Source organism: Dermacentor albipictus, chromosome 1 (genome assembly GCF_038994185.2).
Source record: "Dermacentor albipictus isolate Rhodes 1998 colony chromosome 1, USDA_Dalb.pri_finalv2, whole genome shotgun sequence".
Classification (NCBI taxonomy): Eukaryota; Metazoa; Arthropoda; class Arachnida; order Ixodida; family Ixodidae; genus Dermacentor; species Dermacentor albipictus.
In genome coordinates this window covers 358,484,002-358,508,889 of record NC_091821.1, presented here as the reverse complement: position 1 = coordinate 358,508,889, position 24,888 = coordinate 358,484,002, and the positions used below count along the sequence as shown (strand labels likewise).

At 41.4% G+C, this 24,888-nt stretch overlaps 1 protein-coding gene across 2 annotated transcripts in view; it reads left to right on the top strand.

Moving 5' to 3' along the window:
• LOC139054596 (polypeptide N-acetylgalactosaminyltransferase 1-like) overlaps nt 1-19,146 on the top strand; it is a 51,973-nt gene extending 32,827 nt beyond the window's left edge. The window contains exons 4-8 of one of the 2 annotated variants that reach the window (XM_070531831.1): nt 1,467-1,794; nt 3,940-4,125; nt 6,521-6,655; nt 8,792-8,905; nt 11,446-19,146. In XM_070531831.1, coding sequence (XP_070387932.1) covers nt 1,467-1,794; nt 3,940-4,125; nt 6,521-6,655; nt 8,792-8,905; nt 11,446-11,769 — 1,087 coding nt within the window. In that variant the 3' untranslated portion in view covers nt 11,770-19,146. Of the gene's footprint in view, nt 1-1,466; nt 1,795-3,939; nt 4,126-6,520; nt 6,656-8,791; nt 8,906-11,415 lie in introns of both variants that reach the window. The other variant, XM_070531830.1, reaches the window with a different exon arrangement.
• The last annotated feature ends 5,742 nt before the right edge of the window (nt 19,147-24,888 follow it).

Sequence of the window (24,888 nt, the reverse complement as noted above, 5' to 3'; positions counted from 1 at the left end):
AGTTGACATTCTTGGCCTACTTAAGTGTCTTCAACAATACAGTTTGCAGCTACATAGCTTGAATGCTAATTGCATTAACGTTAACAATCATAGTGAGATGGATTATGCTAGAATTTTATTTCAAGCTTTCTTAAGGGACCCTAAAACACCTTTTGAACATGGTAAGAAAATGTTGCCAATCTGTTAATGAGGCAGTTAATGAGGTTAATTGCAGTGCATGCAGCAGGGAATTCGCAAAGTGTCGTTGAAAGCAGTGAAAAATCACTTCCTCTTTCTTTCGCATGTCATCACGCAGTGTCATTGCAAGCAGATGGACCCACCAACAGCTATTGGTGAATTTCATGATCGTGAGAATATTCTCAGTAATACAATAATTGCTAATTTCATTTAAATAAATTAAAAATATGTATATGTGCGATTTCAAAACAACAGAAAAACCATTTCATTTTAGCACTGCTGGTCTACACACAATGGTTGTACGCTGCTGCATCTGTTGCATGTAGTCTCTGAGATTAAAAGCGTAGCGTAGATACCACAGCAGGGCCGAGGGGGCCTGTCACGAGCCATTCTGCCACGAGCCGAGGCATTAAACCTTTGGACAAGGCCAGTGTGGCATTGCTCCCTCGCGCCCCTTGCCATGCCCCTGTGTAGCCTCGAGCATGCTAGTAGAAATGAAAGCCGTTCGTCAAGCCGATGACCACGTGTAAATCGTTTGTGCTTCACTGATTCTAAAAATTTTTGCGGCAGGAGATAATTGAGGCAGCATAATTTAACAGTGATGTCATTCTATGATTAGCTAGGAAAGTGTTTCAGGGCACCTTTAACTCCCTTGCAAACAATATTCACATGGTTGCACTGACTGTTGGAAGGCATGCTTGACAAAATGCCAAACACAGAAAGTTTATTTATTTGGTTTCAGCATCATGCACAGTGGACGTTTCCTTTAAAATGTGTGGCTCACAGCATAAAAACAATTCAGAGGCCAAAATAACATTTTATTCTAGACATTTTTCTGTGCATTGTCTTGCACATGCCATAATTCTTAAGTTATGGGCTCCTTCATCTAAAACAGCAAATTGCTTGTTTTTACAGTGTTGCAGTCCTCAATAAGAGCACTAAGCTGCTGCCATGAGCAAATTTTATCATAGTTTTCCATGCTTCGGAAGGCTTAATAGTGTATAGATGACTCTGAGGAAGAACTTCCATTTTGCGATGTAAGTGTGAATGTTTTCTAGACGTTCTGCCTAATCCAGGTTTTGGTTTACTAGCATCACAAGTTGGTTGCACAAGAGACTTGCGCAAAACGTTCAGAAGAGTATTTGCATTGCAACCTGGGATTGCAGCCCCAACAAAATAAAAATGAAATAATTTTCGAGTGCTAAGAATGAGTTAGTAATAATTTTTGCCATACATACAAGCACAGAGCAATTCAAATGTTTAACATTTTCTATTCCTTCCATACGCAGGCTGGAGCCCATGGTAGAGCTGATAAAGAAAGATCGTACAACAGTGGTGTGCCCCATCATTGACGTAATTGATGACAAGACACTTCAGTACATGGGTACCAGTTCAGACTTCTATCAGATTGGTGGCTTCAACTGGAAGGGCGAGTTCATCTGGATAAACACACCCGAGGCCTGGAGGAAGGCACGCAAGAGCAAAGCAGACCCAATGCGTTCGCCCACCATGGCTGGTGGCCTGTTTGCCATTGACCGCAAGTACTTCTGGGAGAGCGGCTCTTACGACAGTGAGATGGAAGGCTGGGGAGGCGAGAACTTGGAGATGTCATTCCGTGTGAGTTGAAAGAGCTTAACAATGAAATTTGCAAGAATTCACTAACTAAAATCTGGGGAACCTTAAAGGGCCCCTTACCAGGCCACACAGGAGACTTTGGTTATATGCTAGAAGTTGTTACATGTCCTCTACGGAGCGTTGTGCTGCGAAAATTTTTCAGGTCGGCTGAATAATGGCCGAGGTTCACGTGGTGCATACATCACGTGCCCCGCTTTCACTTTTTGTGCCACGTTGCTTTTCAGTGGCACAGTGCACTTCCACTGATGACGTAACGCGTGAGCTGTTGTGAATGTCTCATTTTGTGCACTGTGCACGAGGACACCTGACAAGAGGCATAAGTCAGTGCTACATGAATAATGAGGCACACAAGTGGATCACAGAGCATGATCTTGCGCTAGAACATGGTAGAAAATGACATAGTTACGATGTCTGCATGCGTGACTGCAAGACGTGGAAAGAAGCACACGAAACGGAAGTACATCTCTCTTGCTGCGGTGTGAAGTAAAACAACACACAGACATTCAGTTTGTGTGCTTTATTATTTCTCTATGCTTTAATTCATCTATTCAAGCAACATATTACACAAATAACAGATGCTGCATTGAATAATTCTTGAAGTCACATGTCAGCATGAACGACGTCACAGCACAAACACGTGTACGTAGGCATACTAGCAGGTGTAGGTCATCCTGTGGTGTGGAGCACGGGCTGCGAGGAGAAGGGAAAATGGCATTTGGTTTGAAATTTCAGACCTTTCTGTGGCAAGTAGTGAAGTAATATATTGCAGACACGATTGTTATCGTGCATGTATGCTCTACACTTGTCAGCTCAAAATGGCCAGTCGGGGTGAGGGGCCTTTTAAAGCATTATGGGGCATTCTTTTGAGTTCTATGAGCACTGGAGTTCAATGCATAGGCCCTTCTTCTCATCATTTTTATGACTCTTCAGCAGGTATGCTGCCTCCTTCTCCACAATTATGTGCATAAGTAGGTGCTCTCACATCGGGCTGCACACCAAACAAGCATCACAACTCTTTTTTTGCTGGCTGTGAGTGGGAAACATCATCTGCCATAAGCTCTGTCTTGTCGTGATGTTATGGATTTCGACTTTGTGTATTAAAGTCCAGTTCCACTTTGATCTTTAAAGGTGGGCCACACTGTATTAAAAAAGATCCAAAGACTGAACTTAGCAAGTTTCAAGAACCTTCAATGAGCCACAATGAACCAACTACGAAAAAATTATTTGAAATATGACGTCACGCTGACATACCACCGCTGATACGTGGTTACGACATTTAGAAACAATGGATCTTTGACCCTAATTTTCTCTGGCAATAATAAACTGCCTACTCTAAAATTAACGAAAATTAATTTCTGAAAGTATACTCTATCAGTCTATAAACTCGTTTGATGGCTCTCTTTAGTGTCCCTCTAAAGGGGACACTAAAGCATTTTCATATAGTAGAATGTTCTTCTGAAACTATTTGGCTCATCTGCCAGAGAAAAGAATTGATTATTTTAATGGAAGAAATGAATTCCATGCTTGCACATTTAAATGTTTGCACTCCAGTTGTTCTGTCCATGTCGCCAATTTCACTGCACTTTGTCACCATGTCACCAGTTTGAGCCATTTTCATGCAACAAAAGCCATTAAACTTGCAAGGTTGAGTATTTGTCAATTTTCAGTGCAGGAAGATTGTCAGTATCAGTGCAGGTGAAAGTGCTGCTAAACATTGTTAAAGATCTATGAATCCATGTCATGGGAAGCTGATGCAAAATTCTCAAAGGGGTGTCACTACCGACTTCTTACATTCTTCCAAGTAGGTTAAGCCTCTGCCCATGCTAAGACTGGCCTTTTTGCAATTCCATAAACATAATCCACTTGCGTGGCTTAACTTTTCGCACATTTAAGAGGTGTGAAAAGAAAAATACATAAAATCACTGCGGTTGCATCAAGTGTACGTTGATCTAAATGCTTCCAGAACCCAAGAATACTGCACTGTGTAATCTAGGTTTCTTAGACTCTAGTTTTGTAATGTACTCACCTACAGAGTTCCAAAGTGACTGCTTTGAGGAAATACCTAAGCACATATACTATTGTTGCACTCGAATGTGTTTATTTATTGGAAATGACCGTTGTTTCCAGATCTGGATGTGCGGAGGCACCTTGGTGATAGCTCCATGCTCTCACGTGGGACACATTTTCCGTGACTACCACCCTTACAAATTTCCAAGCAACAAGGACACGCACGGAATCAACACAGCCCGGCTTGCTGAAGTGTGGATGGACAACTACAAGTACTACTTCTACCAAAACCGTCCAGAGCTCAGGGTACGTAAAATAGCAAATGATGCTATCGATTCAAATAAAAGGATGTTTTACCAACTATACTATGCTAAAGAAATCAACAGGCATTTTAATGTTGAAATAAACAAGATGCAGAAAAATGTCCATGACGCACCGCTGATTAATTTTGCAGTATTTTCCCGATTCTAACCTGCCCTCGAATCAAATGTGCGCCCACTGTTTGTGTCCAAACCAAAATAATGTAGAGAGGATTAAAGGAAAGTAAATTAAAATATCTAATGTGTACCTGATATTTTAGCACGCACACTCACACACGCGCGCACACGCGCACATACACACGCGCGCGCGCGCACACACGCACACACACGCACACAGCAGGGCAAGTGGCTAATATGTTTTGTACCGGTCTAAAGTAAGCTTTGCTGCATTACATGTGTTATGCGGGAAAGCACACGAACGCCGCGAAGGTGGTTTTGGTATGTGCCTGACTGACTGCGTTGGCAGTTCTTGGCCCAATTTTTGTGAGAAAAAAAAAATAATAAAAGACGCATTTTACAGTCGTGTAAATACCGAAATCAGACATTGGGAGCCATGGTTCTTACTTGGAAACCTTCCTAAGGCAAGCCGAAAGCGGGCATTGTCGACGGGAGATGACGTGTGTTCAACGCATTCCCCTAAGTTCCGCCGAGACAGACGCTGGCACTGAAGGGGTCGCTGTTGGGGTCACTCAGGCGCATGCGTGCTGGCTGGGGAAGTTCAAGTTATCCAGTGAAGGCCCTTTTTAGGATCGAAATAACGAAAGTTTGGGTACATAGAAATGCATGGGCGCCAGCCAAGACCTTCGGCCGGGATCGAATTAACTGCTGGAGTCTATTTAATGGAAGTCTACTGTATACGCTACTTAAACACTCTTGTAAAAGATGAGAGGCTGATAATTCTCTAATTTTCTTATTAGCAGCCTTTAAATAGCACCTAAGCAGATGAGACAGGCAGCTGGTGGTTGGTGGGTATCGGAGAGTTTCTTACAATAATTACTTGAGGAAACTGTGTCGCTAGCGTCTACGAAAACCGCATGTGCTAACCAAGTACTAACCATCATTCCCATGATGGCTGAACAATCGTAGCACCAGAGTTCCCTCAAGTAATTATCGTGGGAAACTATTATGCAAGCGGGTATGATGCAAGTTCCAGCACATCACCTCAGAATTTCACCTTGGGGGAGCCACGCACCGTGGCCACGGGTAACTAATCTCTGAGGTCACGCTGAGGAACTGCGCATTCTGAGTCGTGCGTCATTCTGAGTCACGTGTCATAAGTGATGTGCCATGCGAGTGGTAATGGCAATGTTACTTTTCTTTTTAGTTTCAGTATCAATATTGTCTACTTTTGCAAACCTTCTATGATGCAGCGACTCGTATTTAAAGCGTAATGTTTTGGATGGGAGCTGCTGTATATCTGTGATATCTGTAACCATGCATTTTACACAGCCCAATATCTTATTACAGTTTGAACTCAGTCTAACTTTTTATGTGGCTTCTTTGCCCACGTTGACTGTGCTACTTATATGAAGGTCCTTCATGAAATTCATATTATTGATGGGCAAAATTGGAACTTGAAACAGGTGATGGTGCTGAAATGCAAATGCACATTTATCACTAGAGGCAGACTGTCCTGTTGTTCCATGTTATGAGAAAGAACTTGTTAGAAGTGGCATAAAGATTTCATGAACTAAGGTAGGCGACACACAGAATCAGCTGTGCATTCACTTGAGCTGCATTTGGTCTTTGTAAAAGGCTGCTGCTAGTTATATGCAATTCCCTCCCTCTTAAATAATGTTGACCAATTGATTAATTTCAGCAGAAGAGTACCCAAGAATGTGTTAAGAAATTTGCTAATTCAAAATGGCATCTGTTACAGTTGATTGGTCTGTTGTATAGATGCTTTGCATGCTATATGTTGGTTATGGTTTGGCATTTTGCATGCATCATAATAGCCTAATGTATTCCCGACATACGTTTCAAATAGTACTTCAGTTTCGCGCATGGCAAATAGTAGATGATTATCACCTTCTTTTCTAATGTCAGTACAATACATAAGCCTTGTTCTTGTTCTTATTTTAGCTGTCCATATCTTTTGCTATATCAGTGTCATGTTTCTGACTGATAAACTGTGTCTGGAGGAGAAGCACGTGTCAGGCTAATATAGCTTTTAGCATCTCCTTTGACTTTCTCTGTTCAAACTTTGTCTGTTGACAGAATAGATCAGTAAGTGGTAATTTTATTATATTATATTTTCATGGTTTTGTTGCTTGTTATTGTGTATAAGCAGTTTCAGTTATAATTATACCACACGTATGCGTTAATGGGCTTTCTGGTCTTCTTGCTGCATGAGTAACCTTAAGTTGTTCGTTTTATTGCAGAAAATATCATTTGGCGACATCTCAGAGCGCAAGGCACTGCGTAATAAACTGCAGTGTAAGTCTTTCAAGTGGTACCTGGACAATGTTTACCCAAACAAGTTTGTTCCCAGTGAGAAAGTGTTTGCCTTTGGAAATGTGAGTATTGATTCTTTATGTACATTTCTCACAATGTGAGGACTCAGTCAGGGATGCCAGCTTTTCTGTGTCCTAGTTCTCGCATGCTGTGAAAGAAGCAAGTACTGTAGCTAAACACGTACTTTGCTACCTATTGCCTCTTATGCTTCTGCAATTTATCATTAACAGGAAAATTTGGCAAAAGAGCAACAAGAGGCTGATATAGCCTTGCCTAGCGTTGCATTTTTATTTATAGGATAACTAACTGTCTGAATTAAATCAGATCAAATTAAATTGCCAACTGCATGCGAGTTCAATTCAGAAGATGTAATGCCTAGGTAGGGCTAAAAACGTCTGAATATGTAATAGAAAAAAAAATAATGTTTTACATTTGCGGAAATTAATACTACGGGATTTGTCTGTGATTGCGCTTCTATTTAAGAAACACTTACATTGTTTAAGGACTAAATATAGAACAGCCATAGTTAGGTATCGATTTCTTTTACAGCATTTTCAGCTTTGGTCCTAGATTTTTTAGTAAAGGTTTTGTAATGCTGTGTAGTTAGGAGGGCGCTGTATAAATGATAAGACCACAAAGAATAGCCATGTTACTGCTTCAAGACAGCTACAGCTTTGGCAGTTCGACCATCACTGCACCAGCCTTCCACTAACATTCTCGTGTGGGTGTGTCAGAAACGCCTCTCATACAATAACTGTGGTGCATCACCTGAGCGTTACCTTGGCCACACTTTCTGCGAGACATGGTCATGGTGGGCCTCATCCTCACTTGGCGCCTGCATGTGTGCGGCAAGTTACAGCCAGTGAAGGGGCAGCTTGTGTAGCAAGCTGCCCCTTCACAATCTCTGATAAATTGATAGTTTTTTTTTGATATGCACTGAAATCTGAACATCTGAGCATTTTTACAATCTTCCCCCCTTGGAATGTGGCTGCCACTGCCAGTAATTGAATCAGCAACCTTGCGATCTGCACTAAATATCCATAGCCAGCACTGAGCCACCAGGGAAGGTCTCAAAACACTTTTTGCTTTTTTATAAGGTGCGAAGTGAACTGCCCTAATAAAAGAGCCTCTCAAAGCTGTGTATTAGTAAGCGTTTATTTTTAATTGGCCCGCAGCTCTTTAAGGTGAAGTTTTCTTTGTCTCTTCCTTCGGCTTTTGCACTGCTGCTGCTGCTGCTGCTGCTGCAGTTGTCTTGCACTCCACAGCGTCGGGGGGTGGTTCAGAGCATGTATATATTTGGTAGGAGCTTGGCAGAAAGGATTGTTGATGCCAGAAACTTGTTTAGACCTTTCCATTGTATGGCGTGTGCACAATGCCCTCTGGAGCTCCCTGGGTGTTGTCACATTAGCCTCTTGACAGCTGTAATTATCCGTGGCCACCCTCAAAAGCATTGCGGAGACTACAGCGCTCACATTTCTACTAACTTGCCGCAAGGGGGGGTTCAGAGTGTGTATATACATACATATACATGTGTATATAAACGTGTGGCATGTGCACACGAGGTAATATTTAACATCAACTCACCACTCTTGTATCGGACCAAACGCTGAAGAAATTACACATTCACCATCAGCATCACTGCTAATTATCATCAATCAAAGCAAATAGCACAAAAAGCTTCGCTTATATCAATTCTTGCAGTGCATAGGATCCTCATATTTTAATAGATGTCAACAATCCTGCGGGGCAAGATTTATTTTGTAACTTTTGAAACAGTGCTTTTGAACAAAGAAGAAAATAATTACTGATTAAGCTTCCAGCATTTCGTTTCAGTTTTCCTTATTCCTTTAAAATTTGTTTGTGCTAAAGTTGACCACCATTTTACACTTATTATGCTCGTCTGTAATCTGGCAGCAGAATTGTAATCTACATTTTTTATGGGGTTGTCGCCGCCATGTTTCTGTGTGAGTTGCCTCAGTTAATGCTGACATAGCACACATATGTCTTCTGCTGTCCATGTGACTCATGTTGGACAGTTGGCATGAAGCTGAAAAAGAGTGTACCTGAAACATAGTGACTGGAGACCTTCTAGCTGTAGTTGAGCACTCACCTATGCTTCCACTTGTTAATTGCTCGGTGAATGTAAGATATATTCTTTGGAACGGTGTGTAACATTTGTATTTTGTGCTTTTTGCCAGGCAAGAAATCCAAACACCGGCATGTGTCTGGATTCCATGAGTCACAACTATGACAACACGGAACCGCTCGGCATCTATCCTTGCCACAAGGATATAAACAGTGGCGGTAACCAGGTGTGTGCTCTTACATGGTCATGGCGAGTTCTGCTATGAGTAGAAGCCTTATTATCATCTACTTCTTGTTGCCAAATGGTGGTTTTGGAATAATGTGACTAGGATGGGCAAGGGGTAGCAGCAGTTTTTTCATCTTGTTCATTGGAGCCTAAAAATGAGGCTTAGATTTATAGTGAGTTTGAGCACTTCAAAGTCCAGTCAAAGGTTATCCGTAATTTGGCCATTATAAAACTTCTGCTGGCCACATGGTCTTGGTAAGTGCCTTTAGTGTGAGCTCGCCGTCCCTCCTGTCACGACTATTCAGGTTCAGCTCAGCTCAGCTGCAGCTGTGGATGTGAAAACTGATGTCTGGCTCACTTGTGATTTTCACGAAAGAAGAGAGTGGTATGCAGTGATTCATTCTTCTGGTCTGACAGGCATGTCTGGTGCTGGTGTGCAGATTTTGTGCACAGTGTTAGTGCACCTAATAAGATGTGTTCTGCTATGAACAAGTGAATTTGTGTAGAGTTTCAAAGCATGTACAGAGTTCAAACCGGCAAGAGCTGGGTTGGGAGTATTCTTGCGCTTCCATTGACTGACTTAATGTGGCCGTTAGGTCCCTTCGGTTATGGCCTCAGCATCACCTTGACATCAATGTTGGTCTCGATTACCATGGTGATGCGTGATCAGAAGAGGGTATATGCTATGGAGGAAGGAAAAAGATAGGAGGGAGCATTGGGCAATGCCATTGAAGCCAAGAGTGTCGTCCCAACATGTGATCAGAGATACAGGTATAATGTAAGCAAAGATATTAAGCAGAGAAGCCGAGTGGCTGCCGGTCGAGTGCGCATCAATGAAGAACTACCCATAGAATGAAGAACCAACTACTGGGCACCAAACATCTCGGCAAGTCTCAATTCTTGCTCTGTGATCTCGACACAAGAGGTCACGTGTTGGGCCAACACTGAGCAATGCACTGAGCAAAGGGACTGGCGTCACGGAGCGTTCACTTGTCAAGGCTGGCTGCATGACCTAATGCCCTGTTCTATCTTTTTCCTTCTTCCATAGTACATGCCCACCTTCGTTGTCATGGTAACAATCGCTGCGATGAAGAGCATCCCCTATGTAGTATGAAAATTTATTGTTGTTTTCCATACTACAGAAGGTTTACTTAATTTTAGGCTGTTTAATATGTCAATATTTGTTCCAGAATCCAATTGTGCACTCAGATTTTAATATTTGAGTTTTTTTAAATAATAAAATAAGGATATTTTTGAAGTGCAGTGGAAGACTGAGACAGGTGGTATCATATAAAATATTGTTTCCTTTGTAAACATTATGTGATATAGAAATATTTAACTTCGTAGTTACACACACTGGACTCATATTAAACCCTCTAAGGTAAAAACATTGCAAGCCACCATTTTTTTTCTAAACGATAGTGTTCACAAGCACACTTAGTGATCTGATGCTTTTACCATGCATAACTTCTCCAATATTAACCCTTGATTTGATCAAGAGGCTTTTAATAATGGTGCAAAAGTGCCTTTTCAATTTTATTTACATCTAGCCAATGTGTCAGAGAGGTATTTTCACGTAACTATGGCCCCCCTTAACTTATACCAGGGTCCTTCTGTAAGGACTGTGCCTACATATAAGGTACTGCTTCGATTTTAACAATAGCTTTCTCTACATCTGAATAAAGAACTAGCAGTAGGATTGTTATATATTACGGTGTTATTAAAAAGGTAAACACAGCATCCCCACCTTGCTTCTCTAACCCAAATTTTCAATACAAGGGCTTGTAAGTCTTTCTCTTTTCAAGTATGTACCTATATTAACTAATTGAGCCACTTGACTGACAATTTTTTCATCACTTCATCACTTTATTACCTTAAAGACCCCGGTTAGGGGGTATTACATAAGGGGTGGGTTTACAAATCAAGGTTACAGAGAGTGATCTTCATGAGAAACAAATGTAGTTAAGTTGTCCGCAAAAGTTGATGAACACGTGATGGCCGTAATGTTCCGGGGAAGGCCATTCCAGTCCACTGCTGTGCGAAGAAAAAATGAGGCCGCAAAAGTAATGGTGCGAGCATGTGCGCGTGCGATTGAGTAAGGATGGGACGTACGGGGGGATATGCGCGCCGGTGGGATGATAAACGGTGCTTGATTGAGCGGACTGTGAAATAATTTGTGGAACAAACAAAGACTGGCAATGCGGCGACGCACAGCAAGATTAGCAAGATCAGTTTTACGTTTTAGGGATGATATGCTTATGTCGTATGAATATGAAGAATGGATGGACCTAGTGGCACGATTTTGCACAGATTCTAGTTCGTTTCTTAAGTATGCTTAATGCGGACTCCAGATGGGTGCTGCATATTCTAGTTTCACCAGGTCTGACAGCATTATATTTCTTTCATGCCTATCATAATTGCTTTTTTTGTGTGTTATTGTATTCTCTTTATAGTTCTTGCTTAGACAAATGAATCTGTGAATGAACAGACTTGAGAATGAGTAAAGCATAGGCATTATTTCTTTGGTCATTTCACATGCAGCTGGTGTCATACACATGGAAACATGAGATCCGCAAAGAAGACAGCTGTGCAGAGCTGTCCAGCGAGCCGGACAAAGATGACAAGGCTGCCCGCAAGGTCATGATGGCCCCTTGCGGTGAAGGTGCCGAGTCCGAGGAGCGGCAGCGTTGGGACCACACACGTGGTGGCCCGCTGAAGCACCGGCAAATGGGGTTGTGCATCGAGGCGGCTGCCACAGAACTGGACGCTGTGCTCGCCAAGCCGTGCACTGGTGGCCACAACCAAGTCTGGTGGTTTCTGCACTATGCCCGCCCACAAGTGGACGTTCTGCACAACAAGGTCTAAGCACTGATGCACCCGTATTGTTCATGTGCGTGTACACATGCGGTCTGTGGACTTGTGTGCATCTCTGTCCATTCATTGACAACGTCCACACCTTCCCAGACTGGTTTTTCTTCGGGAGGCTGAATGTTTCTGTGACAGTGACACTTAATTTGAAACAGCATTCATGTAAGTATAGTTGGCGGTGACATTTGTTACGAGCTTAGACTTATTGCTTGGGAGGAGTGTTTTTGTATTTTGGGGGGTAAAGAGGTGCTGATGAGCACTTCCAAAAACATGGTTGCCATGCAAGCAACTTGTTTCAGTAAGTGAAGTCATGTGCTGTTGTTCTGAACGACAATTTTTTTATTTCTCCTTTTTTCCTCGTATGTAACAGGCATTTGTTTTTATGAACCTATATAGTCTTGGAGGACCTCGAAAATGTGTGTCCTTTTGCTTTCTAAGCAGGTGACATATAGAAGGTGGTGTGTTCCAAGTGCTTTGCTTGTTGAGTGAAAGGAGTTCATCTATATTACTGTGATGTGCTGTTCATGTCCTAAGGGCATGGACAGCTGCAACAATGAAATCTGTTGCTGCTTTAACATGGGAAGCAATTGAGATTTTGTGTCAAGTTTGTACTTTCTTTTTGTCTTTGCTGTTGGAGTTATTATTCATAATCATCAAGACACACTGGTGCCTGCATCAGTAGAAAATAATAGTATGGGAGCTCTTAATTCTCATTCTCGGCAAAGTAAATTCTCATTCTTGATGTTATACAACCACGGCTACATGAATTGGGGCAGCGCTTTTGTTGGTGACAATAATTGAATGCTGTTGGTCTACAGCGTCCAGCTGTTCCTATGCACTATACGTATATTCAAGTGACTGGATCGATGCCTACAAAGCTAAAGTGTTTGTTACTGTGTACTTCCCTAGCCGTGCTTTGCCTTGTGAAATTTTTCAGCCTGTGCTTGTTAAACGAGGCAGAGAAGGTTGTTACCATCATTGTGCTGCTGCATGTACTAACATGAAATTTCTGTCTTCCGTGGAATAGCTCTTTGTGCGTGCATGCGTATGCCTGCAGTCTGCTGTTGTCTTGCTCTATGTTCTGCCAAGAATTGTTCGCTTGCTTTACACTGTGGATGCTTGGGAGAATTGAAAATGTGTGCTGCTTGCATGTAGGGATTGCCTGCAGAGTACTGGGGAAACTTGTTGATTGAGTTTGGAAAACCAATAACATAGGTCCAAATGAACCCTTATGAGATGTAAAGAGGGGCTTATTGGTAATTCACAACTAGTTCTGTGCAGAACGAATGACTCATGGATGAGGAATAAAACCAAAGGGCACAAGCACCGGCTTTGTTGCCATTCAGTGTCAATGATTTCTGTTCTACTCTTATCCATACATAGCCGGCCATGCAGAAAATCGGCTGAGTCAAAGTAATCACTGCTGGATTTGTTCCAACATATTTCAGACTATGGCCATGTACATTAGAGCAATTCATAAATGCCGGAATGTTTGCTTGAATGAGGCAACCACTGGTGCACTTTTCACCCCATCTTGCGCTGTGGTGCTGTAAATACTGGATGCTTCTGGTTTGGATGGATTGACGTGAAACACAAGGCACATCAGAGCTCATTACATGAATGAAAGCCTGTGTCTGCCCTGTACGCGAGAGTTAAGTGACAAAGCTCATGAGAAAGGCTCACTATGTTTATGAAGGACTATATACAGAAGCCCAAGAAGGTTGCAAACATGGAATGATGGGCAGTATATACTGAATATACAGGCATCCTTCTGCTTGGTTATTTGAGATCATGACTTGCAGAGCAAAAGCAAAGCTAATTCATAGCTTTTATGCTGCAAAAAAAAGTGCCTCATTGCAGCAAAAGGAGCATGCCATCTCCTGAAAGCAGTCCTAAGTTGTTTGAATCGAAATAGCATGCTATACTTGTGCTTAGCACCGAGTCATTACTTTAGGACTTCAGATTTACGTTACTTGTTGCCTTGCACGATGGTAACTGCTGGTTTGAACAGTTGAGGAGGGCATCAGATCGATTGTGGACTTGGGAATGATGACACATTGAAGAGGCACCAAGTGCACCTAGGTTGTGTTAGCCTAATGAATTGCATTTCGGTGCACTGTTCAGGGTTGTTAAGGTCGCTCCCTCCAAGAAGGCTTTACATTCATTTGCTTCAGCCTGTTCATTGTGTGGGAATGTTGTAACACTGGTGAAAATTCTCACTTATTTTTTTTTGCCAGCTGTATGCTAATGCTGTGCCCAGTGGTGGCAGCATCCTCTAGGAGGTGTCGTAACGTGCTGGTAGGAAAAAAAAATATGGGGCATTTAATTTTGTACAAAGGTGGAACACTTTTGCTTAACAGAAAGTCATTACTGTTACTGACTTCTTTCTCTTATTTACAGATCTGTTATTCATTAAGAAGTGTGCCAGCTGCTCTTATTGCATAATGTATTCACAGAATAGTAGTGAAAACATTCTAAACATGTTTGTTGTTGTACCAAGATGTGTTGAACCTCTTACTGAAGCGTTAAATCTATTTACTGTTTGTAAAAATAGGCTGTCCTGTCTTTGCATTCTTGCTGATTCCATTTTATGCCTTTAGAAATTTTTGTATTATATTTCTGCAATACGGCTGCTTTAAATTGGGGTCATGATGCGTCCGTATTCATGATTTTTTTTTTTTTTGCAGGCATGCTTGCACACAAGTAATGAACGTGAACAAATGGGCAGTATTTGGTGTCTTAAAAACTTCTGTTATTTCTCGCTGCAGTGGTGCATTACAAAACTATTGGTGGTCCTCCTCGGTGCCTTTCTTTTTAATGTGACTCGCAGAAGAGATGTGGAAGGATCCTTTGGTTGTAACTATTGAACTGGGGATTACAACTTTATGAAATAGTCTGCCTTCATCAAAAGTAACTGCTTATCAAAAACTCCTGTTTAGTGCCTTGAGAATAAAACAAAAAGCAATGCACTATTAGACTAATTTATCCTGTCAACACCAACAAGATTTCACAGTATGCAATTATATAATTTTCTCAACTATAATGAAATCAAAACATGAAAATCATATTTAACAGGATACATTTTCATATTGTACTGTGTTTTGCCAGACAGATGATCTAATTCATTAGTAAAAAAAATCTAAAACATATTTTGATAATTTTTCACCATTTCCACAATACTATGCTCTAGCACTCGTACACTATGCTTACTATACACTATACTAATTTCTGAAAATTTGGCATAATTCTTTGGGTGCTTATTTCAGCTGAATTTTTTGTGATAATTTTTTGCCTTTAATTTAATAATTTTTTGCATCCACCAGTTACCAGCTTACCAGGTGAATGGGTGGTTCATTGTATTGATACATGTATTGTTCATTGTAATATGTATTGACACTGAAATGTGCTGAAGGACTGTAGATTTAAGTCTTCAGCACTGTTGTTGTGTGTATTGGTTGCAGTTAACTAAGTTTTTGATAAGCAGTCTAGCAAGGACACACTGCCATACTGCAGTATGACTATGCAGAAATCAAAAGCGGTAGTAGTGTGATAGATAATTGACCTTAAACAGAACGAGACTATTTGTATCATTATGTGAGCACAGAGCTGCAACAAATACCACGGAAAATGATAACTAGATTGATACCACCCTGCGTTACCATCAGGGAATTTTCCCAGTTTATCCACCACTTGTACCCCCCCCCCCCCCTTGTGCCGTGCTCGCTTCCCATTTCCATTGCAGCAAGAGCCGAAATGGAGGCAAATAATAATAATAAAAAAGTAAAAATTGTTTGAGTGACAGGGGTGACAGGGCTGACGCATGACATTGACCTCGTCAAGGTCCCTGCTTCGGGTTTTATGTTGGCTCACACCTGCATGCCATTTACTATCTTGGCTCTTGGGGTAAATTTGCTTTTACGGATTCTTTTGGGTTAAACTTGAGCTCCAGAAAGAAAATTTGTATTCTTTGTTCAGTTTAAACTAAAGATGCTCAACCCTTGCTATACTTTGCATGTATTTACTCTTTTGCAATGTTCATGTATCAGTTGCACATCTTCATTCTTCCCTTTTCCCCCTTTTTTTCTATTTTGGCACACTAGTGCTAATTCCATTTTTGCATTCCATAAGGTATCCTTGCATTGTTGCATAATGGTTCTGTTGGCAGGGACAATACCTGCTCCATAATTAGTGTGTGCATTTTATACAGGCCACTATGTGTACAGTTATGAAAACTTCCATCAGACCTCCAAGAAGGTCTGTTTTCTTTACTGTAGCATGCACTCTAGTGCTTCAGGAAGCAGTATCTGACAGCATAAGTTTAATTTCTAGAGGCATTCTGTATTGGGGATATAACTACAGCTGGGTACAACTTCAGAAGACAGTGGCATTTGCCCATCAAAGGCGGATGCACACGAGCCTCCATAAATGGTCGCACACTCTAGATTGACGTCGTGAGCCGGACAGCTGGTGACCCTGCTGACAGAGAACATTGCAGCCCGTGCTTCGAACTGGGCTGAGTCACGCCAGCAGGACTATTTCTTCAGTTGCTGAGGCACTTCAGTCATCTGAGCGGGGCCTCTCCTGCCTTCTTAAGTTGTACCCAAATATAGAACTGTGTCGGCTATGCATATTTAATTATACTGCAACTATGCAAAAGCAGCAGTTCTGAATGCAAGTTGAATAAGGCATTTGGGTAAATCTTCATTGCTGTATTAGGATGGTTCCTGAACTTCGATTAGAGGCATGCAGTTGTATGCTGTTGCATCAATGATGTGTGGCACACAACAATTGCATTTAACTGTTCAGTTTGTCAGTTGTGTTATCCAAATAGTAGGAATGCCATCCACAGCTGTGTGCACATGAACATGAAAAAAAAAACACTTTGACAGGAAGTCACTGGCTCTCAAGAAAGTGTCATGCTGACAGCCTGGAACATGCTTTGTATGTAGGGCATGGATTTGGTGTTGTTATATTAGCTTGTGGTAACATCGTTTGGTCATGTTGTCCTATTAAGTTGTATCAAGTGTGTAAATTCTATTGCTAGTATTAGGCACTCTGGCATTTTATTATCATTCATGACCTACACCTTATTTCCGGACCTGCGAAGATGCATTAGGCAGGAGCAACACTTTGCAGCAATCCTTGCTGGTAGTGCTTATGTAAAACGCTTTCGTAGGGTGCTCACTGCCATGTGGGCTGGTGGAAAAGTAGTGTAAAAAACTTTGCTTCCAACTCACCTAATTTGGATGCTAGACTTACTTCAATATAGCATTGCAAAATTAGGAATTAAGATGAGTTGAAAGCTTTAGAAAAAAAACAATAATTGTGTGTAGTAAACATGGAAAGGGTCTTATGGCATTGATATTTTTTCATTCACTCCTTAAGGAGTTCTTGCCATCTTGTGTGCTGTCGCACTTGATAAAGGTGCAAGTGTGATGAAATTGTAGCACACCCTAACATACTCTTGAGTAGAAGTGTGAAAGTCGGGCTACCGGTTGTTTCACGTGATGCTGCAAAAATGTAGTGTCGCCTTGTTGCTTGTTTATGGATTGAGTGTTGCAGTACACTATTTAAATAAGTAGTTGCGTCAGGTACAGTGTTGTGGCACATTAACCAAGGTATTTTATTTTGGAAGACTGCTTATGTCACAGCGATGCTGAAAGAATGCAAATTGTGTATTCTTCATTAACAGAGATGACTATGTGCGTTTGCTACGTGCACTCAAGTTTTCTTGTGATAAATGCATGGTGAGGGCTGTCCATCATGTTGGCTACTGCAAAATATTTTTAGAAAGAGTTGTCTTTTTTCTCTTTATTTTTCTGTTGTGGTACTGGAGTACATGACTGTTGCAGCAGTTTGAAGATGCTGATGTCACAAAAGCGTTATGCTTGGATATGTAGTTACCTGTGTTAATGCATGCTCACAGGTCCACCTTGTGCTTGTACCATTACTTTTGCTTGTGAAAAGACATTCCGAAAAATTTATTCAGAAGCATTCCTTTGAGGCCATCAGCTTACCATGTTGTAAAAATCGAAAACAACTTTGGACAATAACTGCCATGTGTGCTTATTGGTAATAGTTCCTGTGTTGAGAGCAAGTCGTATACTGAAAGGGGACTGCTTAACAACATTCAACCAGGATTTCTAACAGGTATGTTTAACAGGCGTGAGCAGTTAATTACTGACTGTAGTAGTGGTGTGTGGCCCACACAGTGTACAAGATTTTCTGTGTACTTTGAGACACTCTACATTTTAAATTTGTGTCTGCCTTGGGTTCTGTCAGGGTGTCAACAAATTGTGTAGCCTGACATCAGTGTTACTCTGCTGGAATTGGCAATAAGGTATTCACTCTAACTACAATTTTAAGAACGGTCAGCAAAAGCATGTGAAAAACATTTGTAGTATTTTTAAATGTGTACCCTGGTGGTAATGTACTTAATGCAGCTATCTGTTTTCATTTGTGTGTCAGCGTAATAATATTTGGCTGTGAATGGCATAGCAACATATTACAGGAAGAGTTGTTGCAATTACAAAACCCATTCAATGTCCTTTCAGTCAAAGACCTGGCATGCTTGATGTAAACAGAGGGCTGTGTCAACTTAAAGTGTTCACAGTAGATGATGATGTGTGGCCTCCTCCTCTTGCATACTGAAGCATTACATTTCAAGTGAGCCAATTCAGATAGTTCTCTCTTTTGTGCCAAGGCTTGCTTGTACCAAATTCATACTAGCATGTTCTTTGTAACATGGTTCGACGTATATTAGTGCAGCATAACTGATCTACAAAATGGTTGGCTGTTAATAGCTCATAGTCTCAGGTATCCATATACTAACGGTGATATCACAAGCCAGATATCAGTGCAAACAATGCTAGCTGCAAAGTGTAGCTTGCTTTCTGTTAGTCTGCCACCATTTCAATGGGGCACCTATAGCCTGTGCCCCCTGGTGAAATGTTTCTTGCTTGTGGACATAAGCCCACTCTATCAACTTGCCTCAACTTGGCTGTAGATCACTGTCCGCTTATTCTAGACGTTCGCTTGATCACTTACGTGATTTTATGCCTAGGCTGATCGGGGGCCAGGCAGTGTGCTGTTCTGTCTTGTTTAAACTTTTTCCGTTTAAGCGAACCATGGCATGTCTGCCACTGCGTTTGTTCCTGCCGTGAGGCTCCTATACAAAGTCGACGTTCCACTGCCTCATTGCTGCACATGCAACTCGCGTACAAAACATGCTGTGTGCAACTTGAATCTTAGGGATATGTTGTTTTACTGTAATTGTGGCTGTCACATCATGTGTATACATACAGAGAATGTGTACATAGACATCTATTTTGAAAGGAGTTGAGAATTAAATCTTTTTTGTCTTTTTCGTTGTTATGTGTGTCTCAAGTTGTCTCTTTCTAATGTACAGTGTTCTGATCTTGCACTTCCTCTTGTGCAACCAGCACAGTTTGCATGCAACCAAGCTGGTGAAACTGGTAGCTGTTGAGCTACATACCAGCAGCTTTCCGCATGTTTGACTGCTTGCTCCAAGCTCTTTTAAGGCGAAAGCCTTAAGTGACTAGTTGCAATGGCTCATACCTAAAGAATGCGGCGCCTAGTCGAGTAGTAAAAAAAAAAAAAAAACATCATCGGCAATGGCTCATACCCCATGAGCAAGCAAAGATGCAATGGTAAATGCAATGGTAAATGCAATGGCTCATATCCCTTTAAGGCAGGGGCTAGAAGCACTCGACAAAGTGAAGTAAACAGTGAAACTGAAATCGCCCATACAACACACAGAACAGCATACTTTTCATTAAGAACAAGCTCATAACAAGCATCCGAATCATCAGTAAAACATTGCATACTTTCCTTGGAAGTATGCTACAGCCGAGAATGCTTGCCAAGTGAGAAACGAAGTGCAACGTGCAAAGTGGCGGGAGTGAGGCCCCCTGCTGAGAGGATGCAATGTAAAGTCGCAGAGAAACGTCATTGGCACGAGTCTGACCACGCTACATGAACACGTAAAGCCGCAGCTAAGTGTAGAAAACAAGCCGAAGAGGCTGAACTGCAAAAGCAGTTCAGCCTCTTCGACAACAGACGACAACATAGAGAGGAAGCTGAAGCTTAAAGACTACGGCTTGCCACGTGTTTACTCCACACTGTGGCTCATTATGTCTTGCGAGAAGTTTGAACCCTCCGATCGTGTAACTTAGTGCATTATCAAGTGTGCATCAGGCCTTCGCCTTCACGTGTTGCAGGAGTGTAACATGCTGCCGAACTTTGTTTCAAACATCTTATTATGCACTGAGACGACTATTCCAGGCGAGGGTGAATCAAGATGATGTCGCAACTTTCTAAATGAGTAGTTGCTTTAACATGGCAGCAACCTATTATATTGTAAACATGATAGTAAAACATGGTATGGCTGGGTAGTATTGAAGGTACATTTTATCTTAGATACTATCTTCAGTTACCAGGGGCGTAGCCAGGGGGGGGGGGGCTTATGGGGCTTCAGCCCCCCCCGAAATTTTTTCGTGCTGTCCATGCACCGGCCGCCGACCAAAGCGACCCCCGGCGCCGGAAATCACTCCGGATTTTGTCTAGAATGTCTAGAATGTCTAGAATGTATACTTAAATATCTTGTTTCGAGGTTTTGTGTATACATGCAGTGAACTTTGTTTCCAGTGACACTTTTTTGTCCTTTATAAAGCCGTATTTTCGCATTTGTATATCCCATTGTATCTTTGCATTTCTAATGTACGAGGGCGAGTCAAATGAAAGTGCGCCTGCCCTAACCGGGCAATAATTCGGTTCGGTTCATTATCTGCGAGGCATGCGCGTAGGAGAACGGCATGCCTCATTTGCAAAAGTGACACGCAGGTGTGAAGATAAATATTCTTTAATGCTCTCATACACTGGGTTGAATATGGTTGCGTCACATAATGGACACTTCAAAAGTTGAACAGCTTGGTGTCACGAAGTTTTTGACAGCTAAAGGTGTTTCCAAAACAGAAATTAATCGCCGTATGGCTGCCTTTTACGTCGAACACGGCATTTAATTGACCACTGTGAAGTGTTGGAGTAAACGGTTTAAAGGACGTTGTAAAGACATTCCAAGACCGGGCCAAAACCATCGTGCAATCACCCCCCACACAATTTCAAAGGTTCATGAGCTGATGAAACAAGAACAGAGGATAAGCATCGATGAACTGTCAGACCGTCTGAACATCAGTCACGGTTCGGTTCACGCCGTAATTCATGAGCTTCTCGGTTATCGGCTCTTTGGTGCGCAATGGATCCCCAAGATTTTGATCCATCGCGAGAAGACGGAAAAGTTTCACGCTGCCTTGACTCATCTGATCGGGTATCACAATGAGCATGACGACTTCTTGTTTGCAACTGTGATCGGGGACGAACCTTGGTGCCACTACTACGAGCCTGAAACACGACGGCAAAGCTTACAGTGGAAACATTCGAATTTACCACGCCCAAAGAACGCAAAGGCCATCATTTCCGCTGGAAAGGTGTTGTTGACTTTTCTTTCGGCCGTCAGGGTCCATTACTGATAGAATTTGCTAAATCTTGAGAGGCTATCAATTGTTTCCGATATTGTGAAACGCCAGAACGGCAGGGTGTCGCAATTAAGAACGAACGACGTGGAAAATTGACGAATGGGGTCATCTTGCTCCACGACAATGCCTGTCCCCACGTTGCTTATGTGGTTAATACAAAACTGGCAAAGTTCAAGTGGGAAACGCCGCAACATCTGCCATACAGCTCAGACCTGTCACCTTGCGACTTCTACATTTTGGGGCAACCGAAAAAACAGCTCAAGGGAACCAGGTACAGACTTTTTGAAGCAGCAACCCAAGGAGTTTTATAAGACGGGAATCACGCGACTCGTTAGTCAATGGGACAAATGTCTAAATTCTCATGAAGACTACTTTTAAATAAAGTACCCCGTTGTTGGCTCACATTCATTTGACTTGCCCTCGTATATCATGCAGAATTCCTGCTTTTTATACGTGCTCTCTGTTGCGACTATGATTTCGGTGCAATTACTCACGATACACGACCGGTGACAGCTGCTTTTGCGTAATACATTAAAACAAATTACTGCGTCATTGAGATTTTTCACTGGCCATTGCATATATACAAGAATGTAAGCACGGTTCTTGAATGACAAAGTTTCATTAACATATTTGTCCTAAACTTGTTCAGTTCATTGCCTTTTAATTTTTCATATCAGTGGCATGCACTGCTTTCCTGGTTTCGAACTGATATAGTTCTAAAGTTCGTGTGATATTTTCTTTACTTAATAAATAGACAAAAAACATGGAAGCATTGACGTCAGTTATGTTGGGCACAATTTTTGGCACATACGAGTATAATATTTTATGAAAAAATACATATTTTACTTGTACTTACAGTGCGTAGCATTCAAGAATTCGCTTGCAGCATCTTTGGCAATGACAATGCAGTTATTATTCATGGATTTGATCCCTTGACAACTTGTTTAAGAGGAAGCTTTAGCTCGGGCCCAATCCGACGCGGCCTATTCAAATACTTGTAAAACGCAGAAAAGCTTTTCTTAGATAATCCTGCTAATCGCTTTTATTGAAATTTGTTGCATTTGAGAGAGAAAGTTAAATCTTAGTTCTGTTCGAAACAAAACTTCGATTCAGGGCCTGAAGTTTGTTTAAAATATTTTGAAAATTTTGAAAGTTTGAAAAAATAGAAGCACGACGTTTACAAACGAATAGCTATGCATGAAGAACAGACATTGTGGTTCTGTAAACGGCATCTACTATAACAGTAAAAGCGGACAAGTTTGCTATGTCAATTTGTATCTTACGTGAATTGGTTACGTTGTGTACAAGGGTTCTGCAAAAGCCGTAATTCCACAATACTGAATTTTTTTGAGATTCATGTGTAACATATCCATTTTGTCCGCTGTAGATGTGCTATTAGATGCAATTCACAGAATTGTGATATCATTTTTCATTGTTGAGTCACGGAGTTTTAAACTTGATAGTTTCGTTTTCTGAAAATTTTCGATTTGGACAATTTTTAATAAATAATTGACCACCTAAATGAAAAATTCGAAACCAGTAGTCACTAGAATTAAACTTGTTCTTTTAAATGCAACAAACCTCCTCAAATTTGGTGCAGTGGTTGCAGGGAAAAACGAATTCCCCTTCTATATGTACTTAAATAGGATCACCCGAGCTAAAGCTTCCTCTTAAGGAGGAGGTTGAGCTGCAGCTACGTATATATATATATATATATATATATATATAGGGCCAGTGGCGTAGCCCCCCCCCGAACAAAATTTCTGGCTACGCCACTGTCAGTTACTCCTCGAGTCTCTTTAAATCTGTATATGTTCCACAGGACATATATCAGTATCTGTACTTTCAGTGCAGCATATGAAGTATGTTGTACCTTAAGATACGAAATACATACCTGTTGCAAAATTCACGAGGACATCCCAAGTCAGGCTAGCAAGTGACAGCAGTGAAAACTTAACCTAAGAGATGACACTTTTATGCTTACTCATACTTCTGTTAAGCATGTCGGAGAAAATTGGATGCTGTGTGGCACTAGTATTAATAATTAACCAGCTTTCACTTACATGTCATCAGTAAGATAAGTGAGAAATCTGTGAAGTACAATCAACCTCTCTACAGGGCTTTCATAGATTATGCAAAGGCATTTGATTCAGTAGAGATACTAGCAGTCATGGAGGCATTGTGTAAACGAGGCTTACAGGAGGCATACATGAATATCTTGACTAATAGCTACAAAGATTCCACAGCTACCTTGGTTCTTCGCAAGTAAAGTAGAAAATTGCCTATCAACAAAGTGGTCAGGCAAGGAGACAAAATATCTCCAATGCTAGTTGCTGCATGTTTAAAAGAAATATTCAAGCTATTAGACTGGGAAGACTTAGGAGTGAGGATCAATGGCGAATATCTTGGTAACCTCTCAGTTTGCACATGACATTGTCCTGTAGCAACATTGGAGATGAACTGCAACAAATAACGGAGGACCTTAACCGAGAAAGTGCAAGAATGGGGTTGAAGATCAATATGCAGAAGACAAAGATAATGTTCAATAGCCTGGCTAGGAAACAAGAATTTGTGATTGCCAGTGAGCCTCTAGAGTTAGTGCAGGAGTATGTTTATGTAGGTCGATTACTCACAGGGGGCCCTGAACATGTGAAGAAAATTCACAGAATAAAAATGGGTTGGAGTGTATAAGGCAGACATCAAATCCTGACTGGGAGCTTGCCTCTGTCATCGAAAAAAAAGAAAGGTGTGCACTCATTGCATTCTGCCAGTGCTAACGTGTGGGGCAGAAACTTGGAGGGCAGCAAGGAAGCTCGAGAACAAGTCGACCACTCAAAGGTCAATGGAAAGAAAAATGTTCGGCATAACATTAAGAGATAGGAAGAGAGCAGTGCACGTGAGTGCGTGAGTGCGTGAGTGAGTGAGTGAGTGAGTGAGTGAGTGAGTGAGTGAGTGAGTGAGTGAGTGAGTGAGTGAGTGAGTGAGTGAGTGAGTGAGTGAGTGAGTGAGTGTGAGTGAGTGAGTGAGAAGGCATACAAGGAATTTGGAGGACTTTGACAGGCCGACTATAGAACATATTTTACCTCTGGATGGTAATGCTGACGCTGACGAATTATCTTGAATAGATTCTGCAGTATTTCCACAAAATGTTTCTTGTTCTCAGAATACTATTAGAAGCCAGCGAACATTCTAGCCGAAAGGAGCATAAGAGAAATTAAATATGATTTTAATTTAAATGCAGAAATATTAGGAAGGGCGAAATAAAAGAAAACGTTAAAGTTACACTTTGGGCCAGTGGGATCACAAGCAACATCTTCATCAACCTCTACTGAATCCACACGTGGATTCGTCTCCCAAAGGTGGTAATTAAATTATCTTTTTGTAGACTTTCATTTCTCTTCATATTTATTACTGCATATAAATTAAAGCCCCAGTTAATTTGCTATGTCTTCCTAGCCTTCATTGTCTGCTCGCTTCATTATCATTTATGGTTGTCACTAACAAAAGCTCACAGTTTCGCCCGAAAAGCGAGCCATTGATAGCAATAGCAAAGTATTAGACA